The 22,802-nt window shown below is 38.1% G+C and overlaps 1 protein-coding gene across 6 annotated transcripts in view; it reads left to right on the top strand.

Moving 5' to 3' along the window:
- The window catches only part of COL12A1 (collagen type XII alpha 1 chain), a 137,328-nt gene extending 114,916 nt beyond the window's left edge, over positions 1–22,412 (top strand). For 3 of the 6 annotated variants that reach the window (XM_033217685.1, XM_033217683.1, XM_033217687.1), the window contains 13 exons: positions 179–265; positions 3,440–3,493; positions 4,551–4,646; positions 5,191–5,244; positions 5,600–5,653; positions 9,953–10,006; positions 11,451–11,522; positions 15,183–15,218; positions 15,315–15,381; positions 16,391–16,579; positions 17,534–17,602; positions 18,996–19,166; positions 21,374–21,549. In XM_033217685.1, coding sequence (XP_033073576.1) covers positions 179–265; positions 3,440–3,493; positions 4,551–4,646; positions 5,191–5,244; positions 5,600–5,653; positions 9,953–10,006; positions 11,451–11,522; positions 15,183–15,218; positions 15,315–15,381; positions 16,391–16,579; positions 17,534–17,602; positions 18,996–19,166; positions 21,374–21,549 — 1,179 coding nt within the window. Of the gene's footprint in view, positions 1–178; positions 266–3,439; positions 3,494–4,550; positions 4,647–5,190; positions 5,245–5,599; positions 5,654–9,952; positions 10,007–11,450; positions 11,523–15,182; positions 15,219–15,314; positions 15,382–16,390; positions 16,580–17,533; positions 17,603–18,995; positions 19,167–20,180 lie in introns of all 6 variants that reach the window. The other 3 variants (XM_033217688.1, XM_033217686.1, XM_033217684.1) reach the window with 2 other exon arrangements.
- Positions 22,413–22,802: the final 390 nt, after the last annotated feature.

Here is a 22,802-nt window from a genome sequence, read left to right as displayed (position 1 = left end):
CCTAAAATAAAGACATAAAAGAGCACAGCAAGTTTCAACATAAGACTATTTATAATGATAAGTAAAATTATTTCTTTAAGTTGGGAAACAGACTTCCTTGTGCATGTAAGTGGGGGTGGGGATGGGAAGTCATTTTTTCCTCTAAATTTAAAGGTAAATATTCTTTTCAAAATTGCAGAGAGATGAGGCAAAATGCCCTGCTTTTCCAAATTCTTGCACGTGTACACAGGACAGCGTTGGACCTCCAGGACCTCCAGGCCCTGCAGTAAGGAATTGAAATAGTTCCTCTGGTTTTTCCTTTGAAATCTTTTTTTTTTTTTTTTTTTTTATTATACTTTAAGTTCTAGGGTACATGTGCATGACGTTTATATCATGTATAACTCCCCAATGCAATCCCTCCCTCCTCCCCCCTCCCCCTGATAGGCCCCAGTGTGTGATGTTCCCCTTCCCGAGTCCAAGTGATCTCATTGTTCAGTTCCCACCTATGAGTGAGAACATGCGGTGTTTGGTTTTCTCTTCTTGTGATAGTTTGCTAAGAATGATGGATTCCAGCTGCATCCATGTCCCTACAAAGGACGCAAACTCATCCTTTTTTATGGCTGCATAGTATTCCATGGTGTATATGTGCCACATTTTCTTAATCCAGTCTGTCACCGATGGACATTTGGGTTGATTCCAAGTCTTTGCTATTGTGAATAGTGCCGCAATAAACATACGTGTGCATGTGTCTTTGTAGTAGAGTAATTTATAATCCTTTGGGTATATACCCAGTAGTGGGATGGCTGGGTCATATGGTACATCTAGTTCTAGATCCTTGAGGAATCGCCATACTGTTTTCCATAATGGTTGAACTAGTTTACAATCCCACCAACAGTGTAAAAGTGTTCCTATTTCTCCACATCCTCTCCAACACCTGTTGTTTCCTGACTTCTTAATGATTGCCATTCTAACTGGTGTGAGATGGTATCTCATTGTGGTTTTGATTTGCGTTTCTCTGATGGCGAGTGATGATGAGCATTTTTTCATGTGTCTGTTGGCTGTATGGATGTCTTCTTTTGAGAAATGTCTGTTCATATCCTTTGCCCACTTTTTGATGGGGTTGTTTGTTTTTTTCTTGTATATTTGTTGGAGTTCTTTGTAGATTCTGGATATTAGCCCTTTGTCAGATGAGTAGGTTGCAAAAATTTTCTCCCATTCTGTAGGTTGCCTGTTCACTCTGATGGTAGTTTCTTTTGCTGTGCAAAAGCTCTTTAGTTTAATTAGATCCCATGTGTCAATTTTTGCTTTTGCTGCCGTTGCTTTTGGTGTTTTAGACATGAAGTCCTTGCCCATGCCTATGTCCTGAATGGTACTACCTAGATTTTCTTCTAGGGTTTTTATGGTATTAGGTCTAACATTTAAGTCTCTGATCCATCTTGAATTAATTTTCGTATAAGGGGTAAGGAAAGGATCCAGTTTCAGCTTTCTACTTATGGCTAGCCAATTTTCCCAGCACCATTTATTAAATAGGGAATCCTTTCCCCATTTCTTGTTTTTGTCAGGTTTGTCAAAGATCAGATGGCTGTAGATGTGTGGTATTATTTCTGAGGACTCTGTTCTGTTCCATTGGTCTATATCTCTGTTGTGGTACCAGTACCATGCTGTTTTGGTTACTGTAGCCTTGTAGTATAGTTTGAAGTCAGGTAGCGTGACGCCTCCAGCTTTGTCCTTTTGACTTAGGATTGTCTTGGCAATGCGGGCTCTTTTTTGGTTCCATATGAACTTTAAAGCCGTTTTTTCCAATTCTGTGAAGAAACTCATTGGTAGCTTGATGGGGATGGCATTGAATCTATAAATAACCTTGGGCAGTATGGCCATTTTCACGATATTGATTCTTCCTATCCATGAGCATGGTATGTTCTTCCATTTGTTTGTGTCCTCTTTGATTTCACTGAGCAGTGGTTTGTAGTTCTCCTTGAAGAGGTCCTTTACATCCAGTAACAGACAAGCAGAGAGCCAAATCAGGAATGAACTTCCATTCACAATTGCTTCAAAGAGAATAAAATACCTAGGAATCCAGCTTACAAGGGATGTAAAGGTCCTTTGAAATCTTTAGAGTGATTATCTATTTGCCAGTATAGAGTCAATAAAATGCTTCAATTCATCCAGGTTTTCTAGAGCAAGCTAAATCGCAGACCATCTTTTTAGTATATTTAGACATCTGAAATGGAGTAGATCAGGAAGAATATCTGATTCTGGCATTTGACATATTTCTTCAGCCATGCAAGAATGGTAATATTGGCTAGTCTTCAGGAGCTTTTTCTTAAAGATGTGAAGCTGGATTTCCATCTGTAATTACATGACTGAAAATTCCTTACGTCTCCTGAAAGCTTCTTAAGTGTTTGGTACAAAGCCATAGTTGAGAGGCTGACTCAAGAACAACTAGTTGAGAACCTAGAACATGTGCACCTTATGTAGCAGACGTATCATGAGAATCACATAGAAAGAGGATAATTAACACATGTGATAGCATAAACTCTGGGTTTGGAATAACTTGAGTGAGAAGACTGTGACCAGATTTATTCATTGGTTGGGAGGGACGGCCAAGAAAGTGCAAGGCAAAACATTGAAGACTGCAGTGATAGAGTTCATTGATCAATGTGAAACCCCTTGATTTAGTCAATCCACTATCTGATCTGGGCCAGTTTTGAGGATAGCTCTAATCTCCATTGGCTTCTTTTAAGAAAATATGTAATTAACATAGGAAGAGCTCGGGGATTCACAGAACACCAAAACTTACTATCCTTGGGTCCCAGCAAATAATGTAGACTGATTTTAGGTTAATTACAAAGCAGCTCCTCATATATAGAATCAAAATGTCACTGGAATTACCATTCTTTTTTTCTATTAACAGTGATTTATATTTACAATCATGAAATTATATTCTGGATGTGACTTAGATGTTTTTGAGATGTTGGGATTTTTTCCCCTGTCGGTGTGAAGTAACATGCTTGGATGTCACTGTGATATTTATTTCCTCTTTGTTCAGTTGTTTCTGAATTCCTGTTAAGTACATGTTCTAATATTCTGAGAGATTGAAGATATTCTTCTTTTTGCCCATCATTTTCCCTGAGGAATGTAATTCACATAAATCCAAAGCTCATTTTTCTCTTTATTGTATACAAGTAGTATGTTTGCTTTTCCCAATAAACCTCAGATTTTGAAATGAAAATTTGAAATTTGAAATATAATTTTAAAAATAAGACACTCAGAATGTACAAAGTTTTGAAATTCTCTTGCTTTACGTATTTGTATGACATGAAATATTTCCTTCAATATTTTGCAAGCAACTGTAGAATATTAATTGTCTGGAGATTGCACTTTTTCTTGAAGCAGTTTTATATATCAACTTCTTCCTACTTTCCTATGTTCACACTAACATGTGCTCTATGTATTTTAGGGAGGGCCTGGTGCTAAAGGTCCCAGAGGTGAAAGAGGTATCAGTGGGGCAATTGTAAGTATATTTTAGAGTGCATTTAAATTTTCATCTATATGCTGAAATCTGATTGTTCAAATTTTCACAAAGTGGGTATGTGATCTTGAGCAAGTCAGCTCAGGTTTAGTGTGCCTCAGGTAATGTAATTACCTCTGTCTTATCTCTGGATGTCATAATGATGGATTAGACAAGCCAGAGAAAGAAATGCATAGGATGCATGTCATAGCTGTAACAATTACACATGGGGAAGCTGCAGAAGATCTTTAAAGGCTTGGCCGGAACATGGGGAAGCAGATGGGGTAACCACACCCCACAGGGAGCAGAGACCCGCTAGAGAGCTGGAGCCTGTTGGGAGCAGTTCTGCTGCTTCTTTTTTTACCAGTCTCAGAAAAAAAAAAATGCTGAGTGCTCACAAGGGGTCACCCGCCCCTTCTGCCAGCTCCACACTGGTTTTTTGTAAGACAACTCAAGCTTCTCAGGGGAATATTTTATGAAGACAATATGTAGTTTTTGGTCATAATATAATTAATGATAAAATAACCCCATTAGGAAAGGGCAAGATTAGAATGCCAACCCAGGCCTGAGGCCAAGGTTGTGCCTTTTCCATCTAGACAGATCGCAAAAGAGCTTCAGCACAGGGCACCTCATCCATGGGCATCTTTTCTTTCCTTGCTTGATTTATATATCCTTTAGTCCCAGAAATAAGCTGAAGTCTCAGAGAAATGAGGACTAGCTTAAAATAAATCAAATCCAGTGAAACTTGAGCTTTTAATCTCATGTAAGTATGAAAATTAACATGTGAATGTTTTATATGCAATGTATTTTATTTAAACAATCTATTTCTAATAGGACTTTTATGGAAATGGAAGTGCTTTTGTGAATTTATTGCACTTTTCAATAGTAAAGGGAAGAAGGAAATTACATTAATAAATACATTCATAGATGTAGATTTCTGAAATGTTTACAAAGATTATATGATTGATGTCTTAGAATTATGATGACAAGTGTCTGACTAAATGTCAGCACTGAAAAAGTATTACATTATTTGTGGTTGTCTCTCTCTTGCATATTTTAGGGACCCCCTGGTCCTCGTGGAGATATAGGTCCTCCAGGCCCCCAGGGTCCTCCAGGCCCTCAGGGACCCAATGGACTCTCTATTCCGGGAGAGCAAGTAAGCACAAAGCCTTTCTGTATTAAATGAAAATGGTGGATAAACATTTAGTTAAATGAATCTTTTCTACATTTTGCCAAATCAAATGTTTTCTCAGATAATTCAACAAGGTTAGCCACCAAGATAGCAGTCACTATGATGACTGTTATTTTAGATATGTAAATAGACTATGTAATAATATAAAACTGTGTAGAAAAAATTACTGCTACTTATTTGACTTCATTAAACATTTTCTTATAAGTAATGTAGACATCCCCTATGTTAAACTGTATTATTTTAAGGTAAGTATAATATCCCATAATTATATAAAATTATCCCATAACATTGTAAGTAGAAATTATAACACAGCATTTGTAGGTTAAAAAATGAGCACTAATTCAAAAAAGGTTTATTCATCTCCTTTCAAAAATATCCTTCTGTGCTCATTCTGAACCCTTACACTGGATTTATGAAGTGATGAAGATTTCGTAAGTGACTCATGCCTTCCTTTTTAACTTAATCTCTGTGAAATGCCTGAGAACTGTTTTCCCATTGCTCACTCTAGGGTCGCCAAGGGATGAAAGGTGATGCTGGAGAGCCAGGACTTCCAGGCCGAACAGTGAGTTGGTCTCTAAGTTGCCTTTTCTTCCCCCGTCATGTGTTACTTGAAAATTTCCCTTTGTAGTGCCTCAAAAGGTGAACCCAGGTTAAGCAGCAAAGCAGAAGCCTGGATATGTGTTTCACCTCATTTCCATTTCATACCCTGGTCTTAGCCTTCAAGTTGGTGCTGTTCAATTCAGGTATCTGCTCGTTGACTGAGCATCTCCTGTATGCTTGGCAATGTGCTTGACTCTGTTCTCCACTTTCTTTTCAGAGTCTCCGGAATTAAAAAAACATTTTGGAAAAGAGCAAGGATTCTCTCCTACACAGGAAGTATATTATAATGTTTCACTTGTTTGTTTCCTTCTGTGCAGGGAACCCCAGGGTTACCTGGCCCACCAGGACCAATGGGACCTCCAGGAGATAGAGTAAGTTTTCTTGGGCAGGCTATAATGATGTTGGAAATGATGTCACATGGTTGCCTATTAATTAAGAACCCTTCAAAATCCAGTTTGCAAGGCTGGTAATGAATCATGTATCTTGTGGAAAGCTGCAAAGCTAATGTCAATGGACCACCCAACATCAGATCAATCTCAAGGTCTTTGAAATAAAATGGTGGGACTTTAGGGGAGTCTTGGAAATTTTAATTTTCAGAAAATTTCTTATTGTATCATATTCATTAAAAGAAGTCCAGAAAAGGAGTTTTAACTGATTAAAAAGAGATTTAAGAATCTCAGCAAATTGTTTTAAATCTTAAAATTAAAATCTTAGTTATGAGGCAGCTTTTCTGTAACCATGAGGGTAGCCTTGACTCCCATAGCACTTTCTACAAACTCAAGACATCCTGTCTACACCTTTATAACTCAAATACCACTTCTAGGCCTTGATGTTGGGGTAGACAGCTGGTATTTAGTAGAGACTTTTGCTATTGGTAGCAGCTTTCAGATTTGGTTTTGACTTAGCATGAAAGCAGTACAGGAAGCCCAGTCTTCTCTAGGATAAGTTAATGAGAAGCATGGTGAACATGACCTCTATGCTCTATTCATCAATGATGTGAAACATTTGGTTCCACAGGAGACCACAAATGCTTTAATAAAAAGAACCCCAAAGTTTTAAGTTTCTCAAAACAAAGGAACTAATGACTTTTCAGCATCTTATGGTTCCAAAAATAGTCTGAGAGTAGTTTGTATTTTGATTAATCAATCAAGTTAAAATATATGACTAGCAGCAGGATCTGAGGAAGCCAATACTGTAACAGCTGTCACTAAACATAGATCTATTAGCCTTAACACCTCCAAGACACCACTGGGCAGAGGCAGGCCATTCAGAGGGAGCAAAGTTTTGCCCTAAGATAATACAAAATGGTAGATGATATGCCAGTGAACTTTATTTGTTCCCATGACTCCTTTTGAGTTTAGGGGAGAGATAAGACAGAGGTCAAAGATAAAACTGTATTTTCTGATATATGGGATGTGGAGGTAGTTCTGATATATACATCTTCTGACTCTTTTGAGACTGGCATGTTAGGGTTTTTTTAATTCTTATTTTATAATAAAGGACAACAGTGAGAGTACAAGGGTGACAAGTCAGTCTTCTTTATTAGAAAATAAACCCCAGAATATTGCAGTTGAAAAGTGGCGATGGGCTGACTTGCTTGCTGCTGCTACGACTGAAACCTTGTGCCCATCACATCCACCCCAATGTGGGCTTCATGCAGACACACTGCGGGGTCCCTAGCGCATTTCCCAGCAGCACTGCCTTTCTGGACTGGCGCTCAGACAGACGTCACCATCAGGCAGCGTCACTGCATCCCTGAAAAGTAAGGGACTGGAAGGGACTGTGCTCTTCCATTCTCAAATTCTAGTCTGTGTCCAGCTTTGTGGTGAGGCCACCCTGGGATGAGGGCAAGAGAACTTTTCAGGATACTGTTCTCCCTTTTCCTTCACAGCCTGTGTACCTACCTACTGCTTAGTAAATGACCACTAATGCAAAAAGGAGGATGCATAGCTGGTGGGGCATCAACAATTTTAGAAAGTTAGAGAGACTCTGAGTATGGGAATCTCAGCTGAAACAAAACAAAACAAAACAAAACAAAACTTGAACTCAGTAGTGGAAGTGAAGAGAAGGAAGCACGAGAGATCAAGGCCAAGAGTTGTGGTGAGGAATGAAGAATTTGTTAGCAGGGTCAAGTAGAGAGAAACAAGATACAGAGATCATCTTCAGCACAGACGATTTCTGAAATGAGGCACAGTACTGGGGGCTATTAGAAAGTAACAAAAGAACCACATATACAGGTATCTGTACATGTGTATCTATGAAAATGGTCATCGGTCTTCTCAGCCACCCTCACATGGGTAGAAGTGGAAATAACTGCTGCGGCTTGCACCAAAATTGAAGAATAAAATAAAATTGTGGTACGAAGTTCTGCAGATGGCATAATGGGTAGCCTTTTTGGGCACTTCACAATAAATCTTCTTCACTCCAATTTAGGAATATGTTTCCTCTAAAAGGAAATGGTTGATCAGAAAGTTCTTAGACTGACTAAAGGGGGATTAATTATTTAGAAATATGATACCATAAAAAATAAAAAAGAGCATCCTATATAGTTGGAGAAACTTGAGTGGAAGAAATTTTATTCAAATTGTCCAAGTAATATTATGGGGAATTTTTTTCTTAAGTGGCCCTTAGAAATGATATGGATGTTACATCAGATAGGCTTAGGATCTGTTTTTTGTTAGGCCTAGATCTTCCAGCAAACAGCTGAAATCTTATCTCTAAAAGTTTCTGAAAAAAGTCTTTTTTGGGGGGGAGGTGGAATATTTCCAACAAAAGTAGAAAGAATAATTTAAACTTCTATTGTAAAGTCAATGCACTAATAAAAAGTGTGGATACTTAATTCGAGAAGAGATCCAAATGGTCGACTTTTGTGAAAATCCAAGAATATGGATGAAATGATTACTTTCACACTCTGCAGAAAATGAGACAAAAATCTCTGACAGAGGAATGCAACATCTCTAAAAAATGACCCGACTCAGAAATCCTCGGCTGGATTTCAGAGATCTGCTGTTGAGAGTGAATGCTAACTGGGTAGCAGGATGACTCATTCCAGGCAAAGGCCATTTGGCACTGTACAGAGAGAGAAAAAAATAACATATAAATGCGGGCGCACGAGCCAGAGATCAAGCCTGTGGGGAGATGTGCTCTATTCCTGCCTAGTGAACTGACGCTGAGGCAGTTCTGGCCTTTGTGTGTGATGAAGAGAGACAGACCACTACAAAAATTACTGCTTATTATCAGGATTGAGGATTTCCTCTCTTTTGAGTGGAGGGCAGTTAAGACAGCTTTGCCTCTGTTTTTTTTTTTTTTTTTGAAACAGGGTCCCACTCTGTCACCCAGGCTGGAGTGCAGTGGTGATCATGGCTCACTGCAGCCCTGACCTCTGGGGCTTAAGTGATCCTTCCACCTCAGCCTCCCAAGTAGCTGGGACCACAGGTGTGTGCCACCATGCTTGGCTATTTTTTTTTCTTTCACTTTTTTTTAGTGACAGGGTCTCCTTATGTTGTACAGGCTGGTCTTGAACTCCTGGGCTTAAGTAATCCTCCTGCCTTGGCCTCCCAGAGTGCTGCAATTGCAGGCATGAGCCATTGCACCCAGTCCAGTTTTGCCTCTTTTGGGAGAGGAAGAAAGAAATTCACCAGAAGTGGAGACATAAATAGTCCTGCTCTAGCTGTCTGACAATTGCTCAGGGAATGAGGAAGGGAGTTTTCTAATTGGGTGGTCAGGATTTTCCATACAGACTTCTCTATGTCTGTATGTATGGCAGGGTATGAAGACTTGAGAGCATATGTTAAAATAATTTTATTATTTATGTTTAATATATATTCTTAGAGGAGGGGGAGTTTAAATGTGTAGTAAACGTTCATGTTAAATATTTACTGCAGAGCTTAATATTTGCATATTTGGTAAAGGAATGTCTTATAAAATTTGATGATTCCATCTTAAGAAAATTTTAGGCTTTAGAACATAATGTATTGACCAGTATATATTATAAATATTCTATTAAATATATGGCTAAAATATCCGGAAGCTGTGATAAAAGCAATAGGGAGGAATTCTTACTGTTTTGTTGAGGGTGAAGGGTGCTGATATGATGGAAGAGAATGAAGGCGTGGAGAATTCACCAAAGGGAAAATGAATTTCTAAGTTGAGAGTCCAATTCCCAGCGGACAAAGGAAGACTCTGCCACCATAATATCATCTTTTATGATACCACTTGCTTTTCTCAGCAACTTTCCTTTCCTCTCACCTGCATTCTTCCTGGGCCAACCTGTGGACATTGACTTTTCCATAGAATGGGTAAATCTTCCTTTAGACTTCTTTATGCTATTACAAAAGCAAAAACAAAAGCAAAAAATCTTCATGAAGGGAATCTGCCTTCCTGGGAGCAGATTAGTTTGGCTCTTAAAATTGTTTTATTTATAACTATACAAGTGAATAAGCATAGAAATTATATTCAGTAAAAGGCATAAGTTAAATTGAAAAGATTTTTTTTCTTTCTTTTTTTGTTTTTCTTTTGCTGTTTGCCTTCATATTGAAAGCTTACCTGCCAAACAACATGTTGGGCTAAATCCTTCTCTTCAGCCTTCAGCTTTAGCAACTTGTTTAGCATCTTTTCTTTTCACTTGCTCATGACCTCCCTAACTGTAATTACTTTCATTTTTACAATAGGGCTTCACTGGAAAAGACGGTGCAATGGGACCCAGGGGCCCACCAGGGCCACCGGTAAGAACTAAATGTGTTTCATTTTTGTGCCCTTCACCCCCAACCCTCTCACCCCATTTTGCTAGAGAAGAGCCAGGTAACCTGCTTTTGAAGCACATTCAATCTGTGCTGTGGAGTATATCATTGAGGGAAATGTGTTTTTATTTACCTACATCAAAATGTGCTAGAGAAAACAGATGTGTTAAAATACGGAATCTTTCTGTTTAATCAAGTTACACTTGAGAAAAAGAAAAAAAATCCCTAACTAACTGGCTACTAGCTGGTTGGTGCCTCAGTTTCTTCATCCCTACATTGAGTGGTTGGGTTTTATAACCTCAGTGGTTCAGTTATTTCCTGTTACAGAATTTTAAGAATCTGTGGCTATAACATTTAAATTTCAAGAACATTTATTATTGAACAGCCATCAGTTGTTCTGAGGAAGTCAGTTTTATCTACAACTAAAAAGGTCTTCAACTTAAGATATTGGGAAAAATACTTAAATTAATGATTTTGAAACTGGCATCTGTATACTTGCATCCAGGTGAGATCCCAGTAAAATTGTTTGAGGTGATGGATAGCCTCCATGTCTGTGTGGCAGGATATGAAGACTAAAGAGCATATGTTAAAATAATTTTATTATTTATGTTTCAAATATAGATCTTTAGGTAATGGGGGATTTAAATGCACAGCAAACTTTCATGTTAAGTATTTACTGTAGAGATTAACACTTGTGTAATCAGTGGAGTAAAGGATTGCTTGACAAAATCTGAACATTCCATGTTAAGAAAATTTTAGGCTTTAGAACATGACGTATTGGCCAGTACATATTATAAATATTCTATTAAATATAGGGCCAAAATGTCTGGAAGCTGTGGTAAAAGCAACAGGGAGAAAATCTTATGATTTTGGTGGGGTTAAGGGTGCTGACATGATGGAAGGGAATGAAAGTGTGGAGAATGCTCCAAAGGGAAAAATGAATTTCTAAGCTGAGAGTGCAATTCTCAGCAGACAAGGGAAGACTCTGCCGCCGTGGTGCCCAACTTAGCACAAAACTGGCCACCTGCTTAATTCTTCTCCAGCCCAAATTTTCAACTTCTGTGTTTTGAAGGATTGTCTGGTCTTATAGTAGGAAACTTTAAAAAAAAGGGAATTGCTTTCTGCACATCCGCTTTGTAACCAGTTTACTAGGATCACAGTCTTAAATTGTGAAACTGATTGTATACGTATGCATGTATTTTTCAGCTGGTCTCAAAATATATTTTAAAACTATATAGTCCATAAGGATTGCACTGTAATTGTCAAGAGATTTTTATTTCATGTTATCTTAAAATTTGGTTTTATTCTTCCTGAATGTGTAATTATGAGTTGTTTCATTTAAACGCTTTTAAAACAAGCTGTATTCATTTACTTTCGATGGGATTTTCTCTTTGTTATAACAGTCCCCTTCCCTCTCCATGTGTTGTAGGGAAGCCCAGGCTCCCCGGGAGTCACAGGACCAAGTGGGAAGCCAGGAAAACCTGGAGATCATGGCAGACCAGTAAGTGGACAGCTTGCATGTCTACTGACAGTCATTTCACTGTGGAAATAAATAATGAGAACTGCAAACCTTTGTCATATTTAGGTTATCTCTGCTGTAATGTGTTTGAAGCATTTGTTGAAACCATGCTAAACTCATGGATTTGACTTGGTACCCGTTCTAAATTTTTCTCTCTGGGTTGTTGTAATATTCTGGGATGAAAATTGTGGTTACTAGGTTTCTTTAAGAGGAGAATGGGATTATGAGCCAAGACACATATTTCTGCACTGTATAAACACTCAGAGCTGGGTCAGCAAAATGATTCTTTTTACTTAGGAGTGGTATGCTGCTTAAGATGGAAAAATACATGATGATGGTGTACAGTGCCTCCATCCCTAGCTTGCTAATATTAACCCTTTTGTGGCATTATCCAGCTTTCCATTTGTTCTTTTCTATCTAGTTAAGGAGGCTAGAACATCAGAACCAGAATTAAAGTTATTTATTAACTTTAATTGATCATTTTACTTTTTTAATACTGTCCTGCCCCAATTTATGCCCTATTTAACTTTCTCTTATGCAGATATTTTGGTTAAAATAGTAGTTGAGATAGTAGTACACATATTTGGTGTTTCCAAATTAGTATCTCCAAAACTGACTTTGAAGTGTCTAAAATATCCACAATTATTTGTAATGACTGTTGGGCTGCATATTTTTTACGAACTTTTCCTTTTTTGTGTTTAGGAAGTGTGAATTTATTTAAGCATTTTTTTTTTGTCTGAGTAGCATCCTGAAATATAAAAATTATCTTAAAGACAATTAAGTCCAACTATTAGCAGTGACAAAAATGTATCAGGGCTTTTCTCTGGACAGAATTTCTCCTTTTTAAAGTATTGTTCAAATTACACAAACCCAAGTTTAAAAAAAGTAATTTCAGACAGACTTAGGATGGGACATTTATGTGATAGGGCTTGCCTTGTATGGTTCATAAAATTAAGCAAGCAATATAAAGCTAGAAGGACTCCTGGTATATTAGGTTAAAAAGAATGACAAAAACCGCAATTACGTTTGCACCAACCTAAATACTTTAAAATCTGTGTGTACTCTAGCATGTGACTTTATTACTCTCTTTTCCTCAATGGATCATGGTAGAAACTTTGCAAGAGCAATTATAAGTATATGAAACTTTTCTACCCATTCAGCATTTCATTTTGTTTTACTATGACCTCAATAGTGTCTTATATAAGAATATTACTCATATAATTGATGGCTGTAGCTAGACGCCTAAAAGAAATGTCTACAGCTATTACTTGAAATATGATCTCTAAATATTGGAAATAAAGATGATTTCTACAAATCATGAACAACAGGACAATCTCAGAGTGCCAATAAATTAAAAATCACATCAGAACAATCTCAAAATAGCAGTAAATGTAAAAAATCCTGCACTTGCAAAATGCTTCAAATACAATAATATTAGTGTTTCCACAAAAATCTAATACTTTTGGCAAGGAAGTAGACAACTCCGGTTTTTCTTATGATAATTATAATTTGGTATACATTTATTTAGATCCTAGCACTTTCCCTTTTCTCCTTCATTTTCCTCGTCCTTCAAAAGTAGCAAATTTCCTCTCTTTTTCTTCTCTATTTTATCTTACCTTCCTCTTATTTATGAAACCAAACATAGCAGATAGGTATATATAGGTCTTAGCAGAGAGCTTGGCTTAATCATTGTTAGCTTATGTCATTAGCTATTATAATCAGTTGATATCTTCTTGCTAACTTATAATACTTGATATTCTATAGGAGATGTTTCCATGAGATGTTCATAGAATACTTCATTAATAAACACATATTTGTTTAGTGCCTATAATATGCTAGCCAGTGTTCTAGGGTCAGGTGATATAACAGCAAACAAGACAAAGTTCTTGCCTTCATAGACATTCTGAGGGTTGGGGGGGGGCAGATATAGACAAAACCATGTAAACACAGGTTCCCATGATAATAAATATCATGAAGAATCAAGAAACAGAGTAAAGGGTTAGAGAATGATTGTGCTGGTGGGAAGGCAGCTATTTTGGATACAGTCATCCAGGAACCTCTCTGACGAGGTGACATTGGGATGAAATGAGGGAGAAAGCTATTTGATCTATGGAAAGAGGGTTTCAGCCAGAGGAAACAGCATGAATGAAAGCCCTGGCTGAGGAATGAGTCTGACATATGAAAGGAACATCTAACAGGTCTGGGTACCAAAGTGAAGGGGGTTAAATGGAGAGGGATAAAATATGAGGTCAGATAGCTAGGCATAGATGATCATGTGGACCATGTAGCCTATGATAAGGAATTATTATTTTCCTCTAAGTGTGATGGGAACGGGGTGGGAGGCACTTGGAGTCAAAGGAGTGATATGATCTAATTTTTCTTTAAAAAATATCATTCTGGTTTTTGTGTGGAGAATAGACTATAGAGTAGCAAAATGGGGAGCAGGGAGAGCAGTTAGGAGGCTATTAGAGTAGTTTCAGGTAAGAGTTTTGGTTTGGACTGCAGTGGTTTCCATGGAGATGGTGAGAAGTGGTTTGGTATGGGATATTACCTGATTTGTCAATGATTTAGATGTTCCTTCGGTGATAGCAGTTGGCAGCCTGGAAATGTATTACTGAAAGTCAAAAACTTGCCACATTCTAAGGAAAACTTTTCTAATATCTCTTATGGTGAGAGGCTTATGACAGTGTAGGGGCAAATATTCTATGCTTGTATTTAGATGTGGGATCATTTAGATTGAGTTATTCATTAAGAGAGAAACACAGTTTCTTTTCTTTTTTTATTGTAGAATTTTTTTATTATTACACTTTAAGTTCTGGGGTACACGTGCAGAATGTGCAGGTTTGTTACATAGGTATACATGTGCCATGGTGGTTTGCTGCAGCCATCAATCCATCACCTACAATAGGTATGTCTCCTAATGTTATCCCTCCCCTAGCCCCTGATTCCCTGACAGGCCCTGGTGTGTGATGTTCCCCTCCCTGTGTGTATGTGTTCTCATTGTTCAGCTCCCACTTATGAGTGAGAACATGCAGTATTTGAATTTCTGTTCTTGTGATAGTTTGCTGAGAATGATGGTTTCCAGCTTCAATCCAGTTTCTTTTATCTCAAATGTACAAAGAATCACTGGATGAAGTTAAGGGATATATATTGAGCTAAGTAGCTCACAAAAGCCTGCTGGTTCTTAGTGAGACTGAATGGAGACTAATGTCATGGATGTTCCACAATAACCAGCTGAGATAACCAACCACGATGATACAAAGCAAAGTATGGGGACACAAGGGCAATCTTCTTATGTATTTTCGTTCCATATGTATCATGAATTGCATTGTAAAAAGTGTGCATGATCCATAACTTTTACAGTTGTGACCACAAAATTCACATCTGTCCACTGTTTTGGAGGACATGTGCTTCAGAGACAGAGACAGAGAGAGAGAGAGAGAGAGAGAGGAGAGAGAGAGAGAGAGATTAGATTTCTTTTTATAGAAAAGCAGAATGTGAGTAACATGGATATAAATGTGATGTGTCATTTTGCTAATGCTTTAGAAAACAGAACTTGTTTTCTTTCATCGTTATGTTCATTCATGCATCATTTTAGAGTATGTTTGTCAGTTTCTAACGTATGCAATTCATATTTTTCAGGGTCCATCTGGGTTGAAAGGCGAAAAAGGTGATAGGGTATGTATTTTTAAAAAAATCTTATGTTTGTGTGTTAAACATTGAAGTCTAAAACTATAGAACTAATATGCTAATCATTCTCATTAATTTAACAAGGGAGACATTGCTTCCCAGAACATGATGCGAGCAGTTGCAAGACAAGTCTGTGAACAATTGATAAGTGGTAAAGTTTCTTTTCTTTTTACTGTGTGAATGGTTTGAAAATTAATTGCAGGAAAATGCAGAGTTTGGGTCATAAAGTTTCTAAAGAGATAGATTTCTCTTTCATTTTGATAAGCTCTTGTTTTTATACATTGTCAGTTTTGCATCTGCTTAAAGATGATATTTTAAAGATTGTCACTAAGATAAAATAATAACCCAAGGTAAAATAATAGCAGCAAACTTAAGTTCTAAGACATTGGATATTTTAAGTTATGACCTTTAAGTCATTTTATGACCTTAAGGAAGGGGGCTTACCAAGATTAATTTGATCAGTGAAGGTTGTTTTTGGTAGGAAACTCTGACCTCTCTGTTTTTCACAGGCTCTTCTTATTCTATAAGGCCTGTTAAGTAATGAAGCTCAGTACCTGCAGACTGGTGTGGGCCTTAAACCCAGAACTCGCTCTTTGAGAAGGCTTAATCAATGTTTTTCATAGTGTGGTACTGAGGAACACCTGCCTTGGAATCACCTATGTTGCTTATTAGAAGTGGGAGTTCCTGCACCATGTCCTAAGCTTAGTGAATCATTGTCTTTGGAGATAAGGCCCAGAAATCTGGATTTTTCAAGTTGCCCCACAGGCAATTCCAGTTTGCAGTGAAACCTGATTATCATTGCCTTAGATATACAGACAATTGTAGAATTATCTAATTATAAAAAAGGTTTTCTTTTGAGTGATGTCACCTGGCAAACCTCAAGACTTTATTTCAGAGCCATATTAAACTTTAACAACTTTTTATATTTGTAGTAGTGTTTGTGGCTTATAGGTCAGCATTTTGTGGAAACAGTTATTTATCAGGGACTATTTTGTCCTGGATGATTAGACTGTCTTAATTTTATTCTTAGGATTCTAATTAGATTGTTTTCTGGAAGGGGTGCAGAATGGAGATGGATTTCACTAGACACTAAAACAGTTTCACTCTCTCATCCCTCCTTTATTGCATTTCTTACTAACAAGCCTTATTTCTACTTGTAGGTCAGATGAACAGATTCAATCAGATGCTGAATCAGATTCCAAATGATTACCACTCCAGTCGCAACCAGCCAGGTCCGCCGGGTCCACCAGGACCTCCTGGCAGCGCAGGAGCCAGAGGAGAACCTGGACCAGGGGGGCGGCCAGGCTTCCCGGGCACACCAGGGATGCAGGGACCCCCTGGGGAACGAGGTAGGCATTTCTGGCTTCTGGCTTCTGTATTGCAATAAAGGAAGGAATTTGCAAATGTAGGAGCTGGGACAGGTTGAAGGCATCTGGAAGGTGACCTAGGCAAACTGCTTTCACTAGTCTTGTTTGGACAGCCTCAGAAGAGCTGTCAGGCAACTCACAGGCCATAGGGATCCATGTCTTAGAAAAATGGCATGTCTTTATCAGATGTCAGTTAATGCTATCAGATCTCAGATAATGCTATTTTCTGACTTTTGTTGTTGTTAATGGAAAACCTCTATCTCGCAAACTAAATCAGCTACCCAAATCTTATTACTCTCTGTGACCGTGGCAAGAGTCGAGCAGCAACTGAATGTTCTTAGGCAGCCCTAGAGTTTTAGATCTAACTTATTTTGGTTCCTTTATTCAGGGTCTGGCATTGATCTTGTATGTTTGTTTGACTCTAATATCATGGTGTAGATAAGTGCAGTTGAAGGAAAAGCAGAAAAATAGGACTATTTGATTCCAAATATTTCAGGACTCTGGGTACCCACTTTTGTCAAAGGAGTATTTAATATTCTAGAGAAAACTTACATGTTTCTATAATTCTGCTGGTTTGGCTGCTGTACTAATAGGGCTACTAAAGACAAAATACCTTTAATATGTTTTTCAATGAGATATTATAACTATTTCTTCCGGATTATTGTTCCTAGTTATGATTTAAAAATATATTAGACATGTTTGTTTGCTTCAAATAATTTTTCCCCTGCCTTGTAGCCAAATTTTTTCTCGGCCATGGATCTAGAATTACACAAATGTCTAGAAAGAACTTGGCTTAAAGAGTGAACTTCTGTGAAAAATTAGGTTCTGCTTTCACTAAGGAAATGAATTACTTGAATCAAATATTGTCAGTTAAGATGAAAATTACATGTTTCCAGATAATTTTTCCCCTGTGTTTCTCTTTTTCTCCTTCCTTAGGTTTGCCAGGAGAGAAAGGGGAAAGGGGTACTGGATCTCCAGGACCTCGGGGGCTGCCTGGACCCCCAGGTAGGTTTGCTAGTACGTTAAACAGGCAAAGAGTATCAATACTGAGAGGGCACACCATCCCGAAGAGATTCACAACTTCATCCTGTTATTCTTTTTTTTTTTTTTTTTTTGAAACGGAGTCTCGCTGTGTCGCCCAGGCTGGAGTTCAGTGAGGTGATCTTGGCTTACTGCAAGCTCCGCCTCCTGGGTTCACACTATTCTCCTGCCTCAGCCTCCCGAGTAGCTGGTACTGCAGGCGCCCACCACCAAGCCTCCTAAATTTTTTGTATTTTTAGTAGAGTGTTAGCCAGGATGGTCTCGATCTCCTGACCTCGTGATCTGCCTGCCTCGGCCTCCCAAAGTGCTGGGATTACAGGCATGAACCACCACTCCTGGCCAACTTCATCCTGTTACTAGAGCTTCAAGCATTCTTATTACCATGGCATATGTTTTAGCAAGAAGTTCAACCTCCATAACTTCATTTTCATGTTCCTTTTGTTAAAGAAATGAAAAGGTTATATTAGGCATTAACTATAACATTAATATAAGATGAAATGAATTTTAGTGACACAAAGAGTTGCTATTTCCTCTCTCTCCTTCTCTCCTTCCCTCCCTCCCTCCTTCCTCCTTCCCTCCTTCCCTCCTTCCTTCCTTCCTTCCTTCCTTCTTCCTTCCTTCCTTTTCTTTTCCTATTTTGTTTGACCTTATAGCCTTTAAAGATGGTTATATTTCCTGCTTTTTCCAGTAGTCTTCAATATGGGGCTATTAGACTGAGAAAACTTAGCCTCACTAAAAGGCCTGAGATATTGGTAAATTTCATTCACTGTTCTCCCAAAGCATTTTTATATTTTGGAAAGGAATACTAGTTGTCTGATGCATTTTGTTTACTAGGTTGTAAATGATTTCTTTTTTCATTATAAGGCACATGATACCCTTGCAACCAAGGACAGCCCTATGGCTAAATCATTCCATTTATGTTAACTATATTGATCCAGAAACAACATTGCTTCGCATAGTCTGGAGGTGTGGAGCAGACACTGCCCTCTTTTGATGGCAGCTCAATGTGGCTGCCTAACAGAGCTGTTTCCTTCAGGTGCTCTTTTCTCTGTGAGGGTGGGAGCAAACCAAATAACTCACTGTTATCTCTGGTTTGGCTGAATTCTTATTAAAACAGGTTTTCTGTGATAAAATATTTAAAGTAGTAGATTTTTGGCATTAACTGATGAGTCATTGGTAAGAAAGTTCCATCACACCTTGGTTCATATTGGGTATTTCTTAAGGAAACATTTTCTTACCATACAATAGTAAATTGTCTAATCTTGAGGTAGTAGAGGTGCCACTGAAAGTACTGGTTGCTACCTCAGGAGTTGTATTTGACAAGAGGGGAAATATATTTGTTTTAACTCCACACTAGGTCCACAAGGAGAATCCAGAACAGGTCCACCAGGGTCCACAGGTTCAAGAGGTCCTCCTGGCCCCCCTGGCCGTCCTGGAAACTCAGGTATCCGAGGACCCCCGGGTCCTCCTGGATACTGTGATTCGTCTCAGTGCGCCAGCATCCCATACAATGGGCAAGGCTATCCAGGTATGTTGTTGCTATTGTAGGAACTCCAATTCACCTGAAGTAAAGAACTTTATGGAAATGAAGTTCCTTAGGCTTGAAGGAAGGTTGATTTGAAGATGTCTTGAAGATAACAACTTTTTCAGTTCTGACTGTATATAGTAAGAGTGTTCGCTACCATAGCATACAACATTATTTCACTGTTAGGATTGAATTATTTTCTTTTTTTCCCCATGTTTCTGCATTTACCAAATCACATCATAAATTTCCCCTTATTTCTCTTGGGACTTCAAAGCCTGCTAGCAATTGACTTTTTTTTTTCTTTTCCCAAAGATTGGGAACAGGGATTTGTTAAACACAACTGTAAAATGCCAAGAATATGTATTTAAAAATTGTTTTGGAAATCTAATTTATAGGCAAACTATGTGATAATGTGGTGTAGACGACTGAACATAGTTAACTGTCCCATACTAGCCATAGAATTAATACTTATAAAATATGGGACTTAATAATTGTTTTAAAAGATTGTTAATGAAATTCTAGTGTTTGACAATTGTAGAGGGCAGAAGTCTCCTATACCTGATTTTGTGGGATGTGAGGACTGGGGAGATACGCCAATCTGGAAATAAGATAGTCATGCTGTGGTCGATGGCTACCATTTCATTAGTGCATCCTCAAGCATCTTGCAAATTTTAAAAATGATACCGCTGTTTGATATGATTTGCTACTTTCAAATAGTGCATGAGTAGTTGAATATCTAAATATCTATATATCTATATATTTAAATGCATAATTACATATGACCAAAAGTAATAACAAATGTTAATGTATATTTCATGCAACCCATTCACAGAATTGCAATTTAATTCTTTATAAAATAAATTTAAATTATCACCTCCTTATGGGATGTGAGAATAACTAAAAATATATGGATATATATATATATACTTTAACCATTACATACGTAGATGGATATGTATTTATATTTTTTACTTAGTCATTCAACTTTTAAAAACTATCATCTTTGACCTGTTTCAGGTTCCGGCTAACACATTTTCTAAGTCGCCAGTGCTGCTTACAGTTTGAATACATGAAAATCCTGTTTCTGAGATGTTTGCGCACGTGCTTATTAGGAAATGAGTCTGTATGGAAATCTCACCACAGATAATGGTTAACGAACTGGGTCGACATCACAAAGGAGGGTGGAGACTCTTTTTACTAACTTGAATGAGACAAAAGCAGTGGTGTCAGTTTATAAGCCTGATGCATTTCAGTAATAATGTAGAAAAACATTATTTTAAAAAAGTTCCAACACACAGCCATGAGGAGCCTCAGTTGTGAAAGAGGTGCATAATAAAACTACTAACCAGAGGAGACTATGCCATTTTAAGAAAAACAATTAACCTGGTTAAAGAGAAATGTCTTATGTAAATAATAAACTAATTGTGGCTTGTAAATGATTTGTATGTGATCCTGTCGACTAAAATCACTTAACAATTCTACAATAAGCTTCTGCATCAAAGCCTGCCGCTTGCTCTATGCCGGAATAACACCAAATGGAATCTCCTCATCTCTTGCTTGTTAGCGATGTGTCTGATTCAGGGCATCTGTCTCTGTTACTTTTTTGTCCGTGTCCTCTCATTTGGGTTTTGTAACTGCAGTTTTCAAACCAAGGTTTAAAATCACCTTTTCTTCCTGTTTTGCTGTAGTCACTGGTATTCCTCACCCACCAGCTGTAACTCAGTTTGTGTGAGGTACAGCCACAGAAGATGTCATGTACTGTATATTACCTGGTGATAGTTGCTTTTCACCCCCGAGTTCAGTTTCTAGGAGCCAATAAAACTTCCCCTCACCTCCTCATCTTTCCAAGTTGTTCTTTAAATTGAGGAGTTTGAAGGCATGAACAGTTACTTGGGGATTTGTGAAAATCCTACTTAGGTACTGCGTTTACAGTTCTTTGGTCCAGTCTCTGACCCTTCCCAGGTATTTGTGCAATGATTGTATTTACTGCTGGATTTTTGAAGGTTTTTTTTTTTTTTTTTTTTTTTTTAAGATAGTGCCATTTCATTATTTGATTATCACCAAATTCTCTGGAAGTAATTGGAACATTGTAACTTATTTATAGTTATGAGATTAAGACTGGAGTGTCATCACCGCGGGTGATGATTTAGCTTTTGCTGTGTGTGTGTGCCTTCCAAATCATGCCATAACTGTAATGTTGAATCGGACAGAGCCTTATGTGCCCGAGGGCGGGGCCTACCTGCCTGAGCGCGAGCCCTTCATCGTGCCTGTGGAGCCCGAGCGGACGGCGGAATATGAGGACTACGGCGCAGACCAGCCTGCAGAAGAGACCCCTGAGCCCCGCGGGCGCTGGCGGCGCGCCCTGTCCCACGGACCCGGGCAGTGAACCAGAGACCACGCGCCGCGCCACGAGGCTGGGGGGAGGTGTTGAAATTCTCATTTACAGGTCAGATAGAGCAGTGTACGTCTTTTCTGCGGTGTTTCTTCCAGCGTTGCTCATCCTGGAGTACTCTTTCTGATTGTAGAGAACCTTGTTTCTGCAGGAAGCCTAGCTCCAAGCACGCAGTCTGTAGACATTTTTGCCTTTGCCCTTGAAATGCTTGCAAAATACTTTGTTCACAAAAGCTGCAAAGACAGAACATGCCGTGTGCCTTTAGTTAGCACAGCGGGCAGCCTCAGTGAAACTCTTAGGTTAAGCAGTAAGTTCTGGAACCCAGAGCTACTGAGTATTTCGAGCGGGCAGTTTATCTTTTGCTATACTTATTTGCAATTCAATTACACCACTATTCAAATAATTCCCCTCCTAAAACCAAAAAGGAGGGAAACGTCAACTCCATTGCAATTATTTATCTTCCTCTTCTATCTCTGTTATACACCGGGGCATAGAATGCTCGTATACATCTCTTTAACGATCACAAACCTTAAGCCATGCAGATGAAGTTAGTGCATCAACGGGATACAGTTCCATATTGCCTTAAACCTCCTTGTTTTAAACACACTAACATTTATGCCCAATTGCAGATTATTCTGCAGAGATGGAATTGCATGTTTGTGTTGTATATTTAGTATGAACTTTTTTCAGAATATAATATTTCTTAGTTATCAAAAGCAGTTGGAAAACGTTTGCAAGACTATGAACATAGAATTGCTGCTTTTATATTTTAACTGCAGATTGTGAATTTCACTGCCTTATATTATTTATTTCTGAAACAAAAGAGGCATTTTTCAATAAAACTACTGAAAATTTGACATGGCATGTTTCTTTCTTTGAAGGGCCTTTTGGACTGCCTCAAGTGGTTGTTACAACAAACAAGTTCATATCCTTGGATACAGTTACAAATCTTGCTAATACTATTAAATTATGCTAAATAACTTTAGATTTTTAATGATACGGTGAAGTCATAGAAAGAGAGTGGTGAGAGCCTTAAAAAGCCCAACAGATTCCAAAGGCTTTATTAGGAATATAGAGGATGTGTGGATTGGTGGAAAAACAACTACGTATCCTAGGAGATGCCAAACAACCAAATAATCTCTAATAACCCACATGATTTCATATGCATTTAATCACTTTTCTATACCATACTTAACCCAAAAGCATGTTTAATTGCTAGAAGGAAAATTCCTTAATGGAAAATTTTA

This window comes from Trachypithecus francoisi, unplaced genomic scaffold, assembly GCF_009764315.1.
Source record: "Trachypithecus francoisi isolate TF-2019V2 unplaced genomic scaffold, Tfra_2.0 Lachesis_group10, whole genome shotgun sequence".
NCBI classification, from domain to species: Eukaryota; Metazoa; Chordata; class Mammalia; order Primates; family Cercopithecidae; genus Trachypithecus; species Trachypithecus francoisi.
The sequence above is the reverse complement of the archived record's forward strand: the minus strand, read 5'-3'. Positions and strand labels throughout refer to the sequence as shown.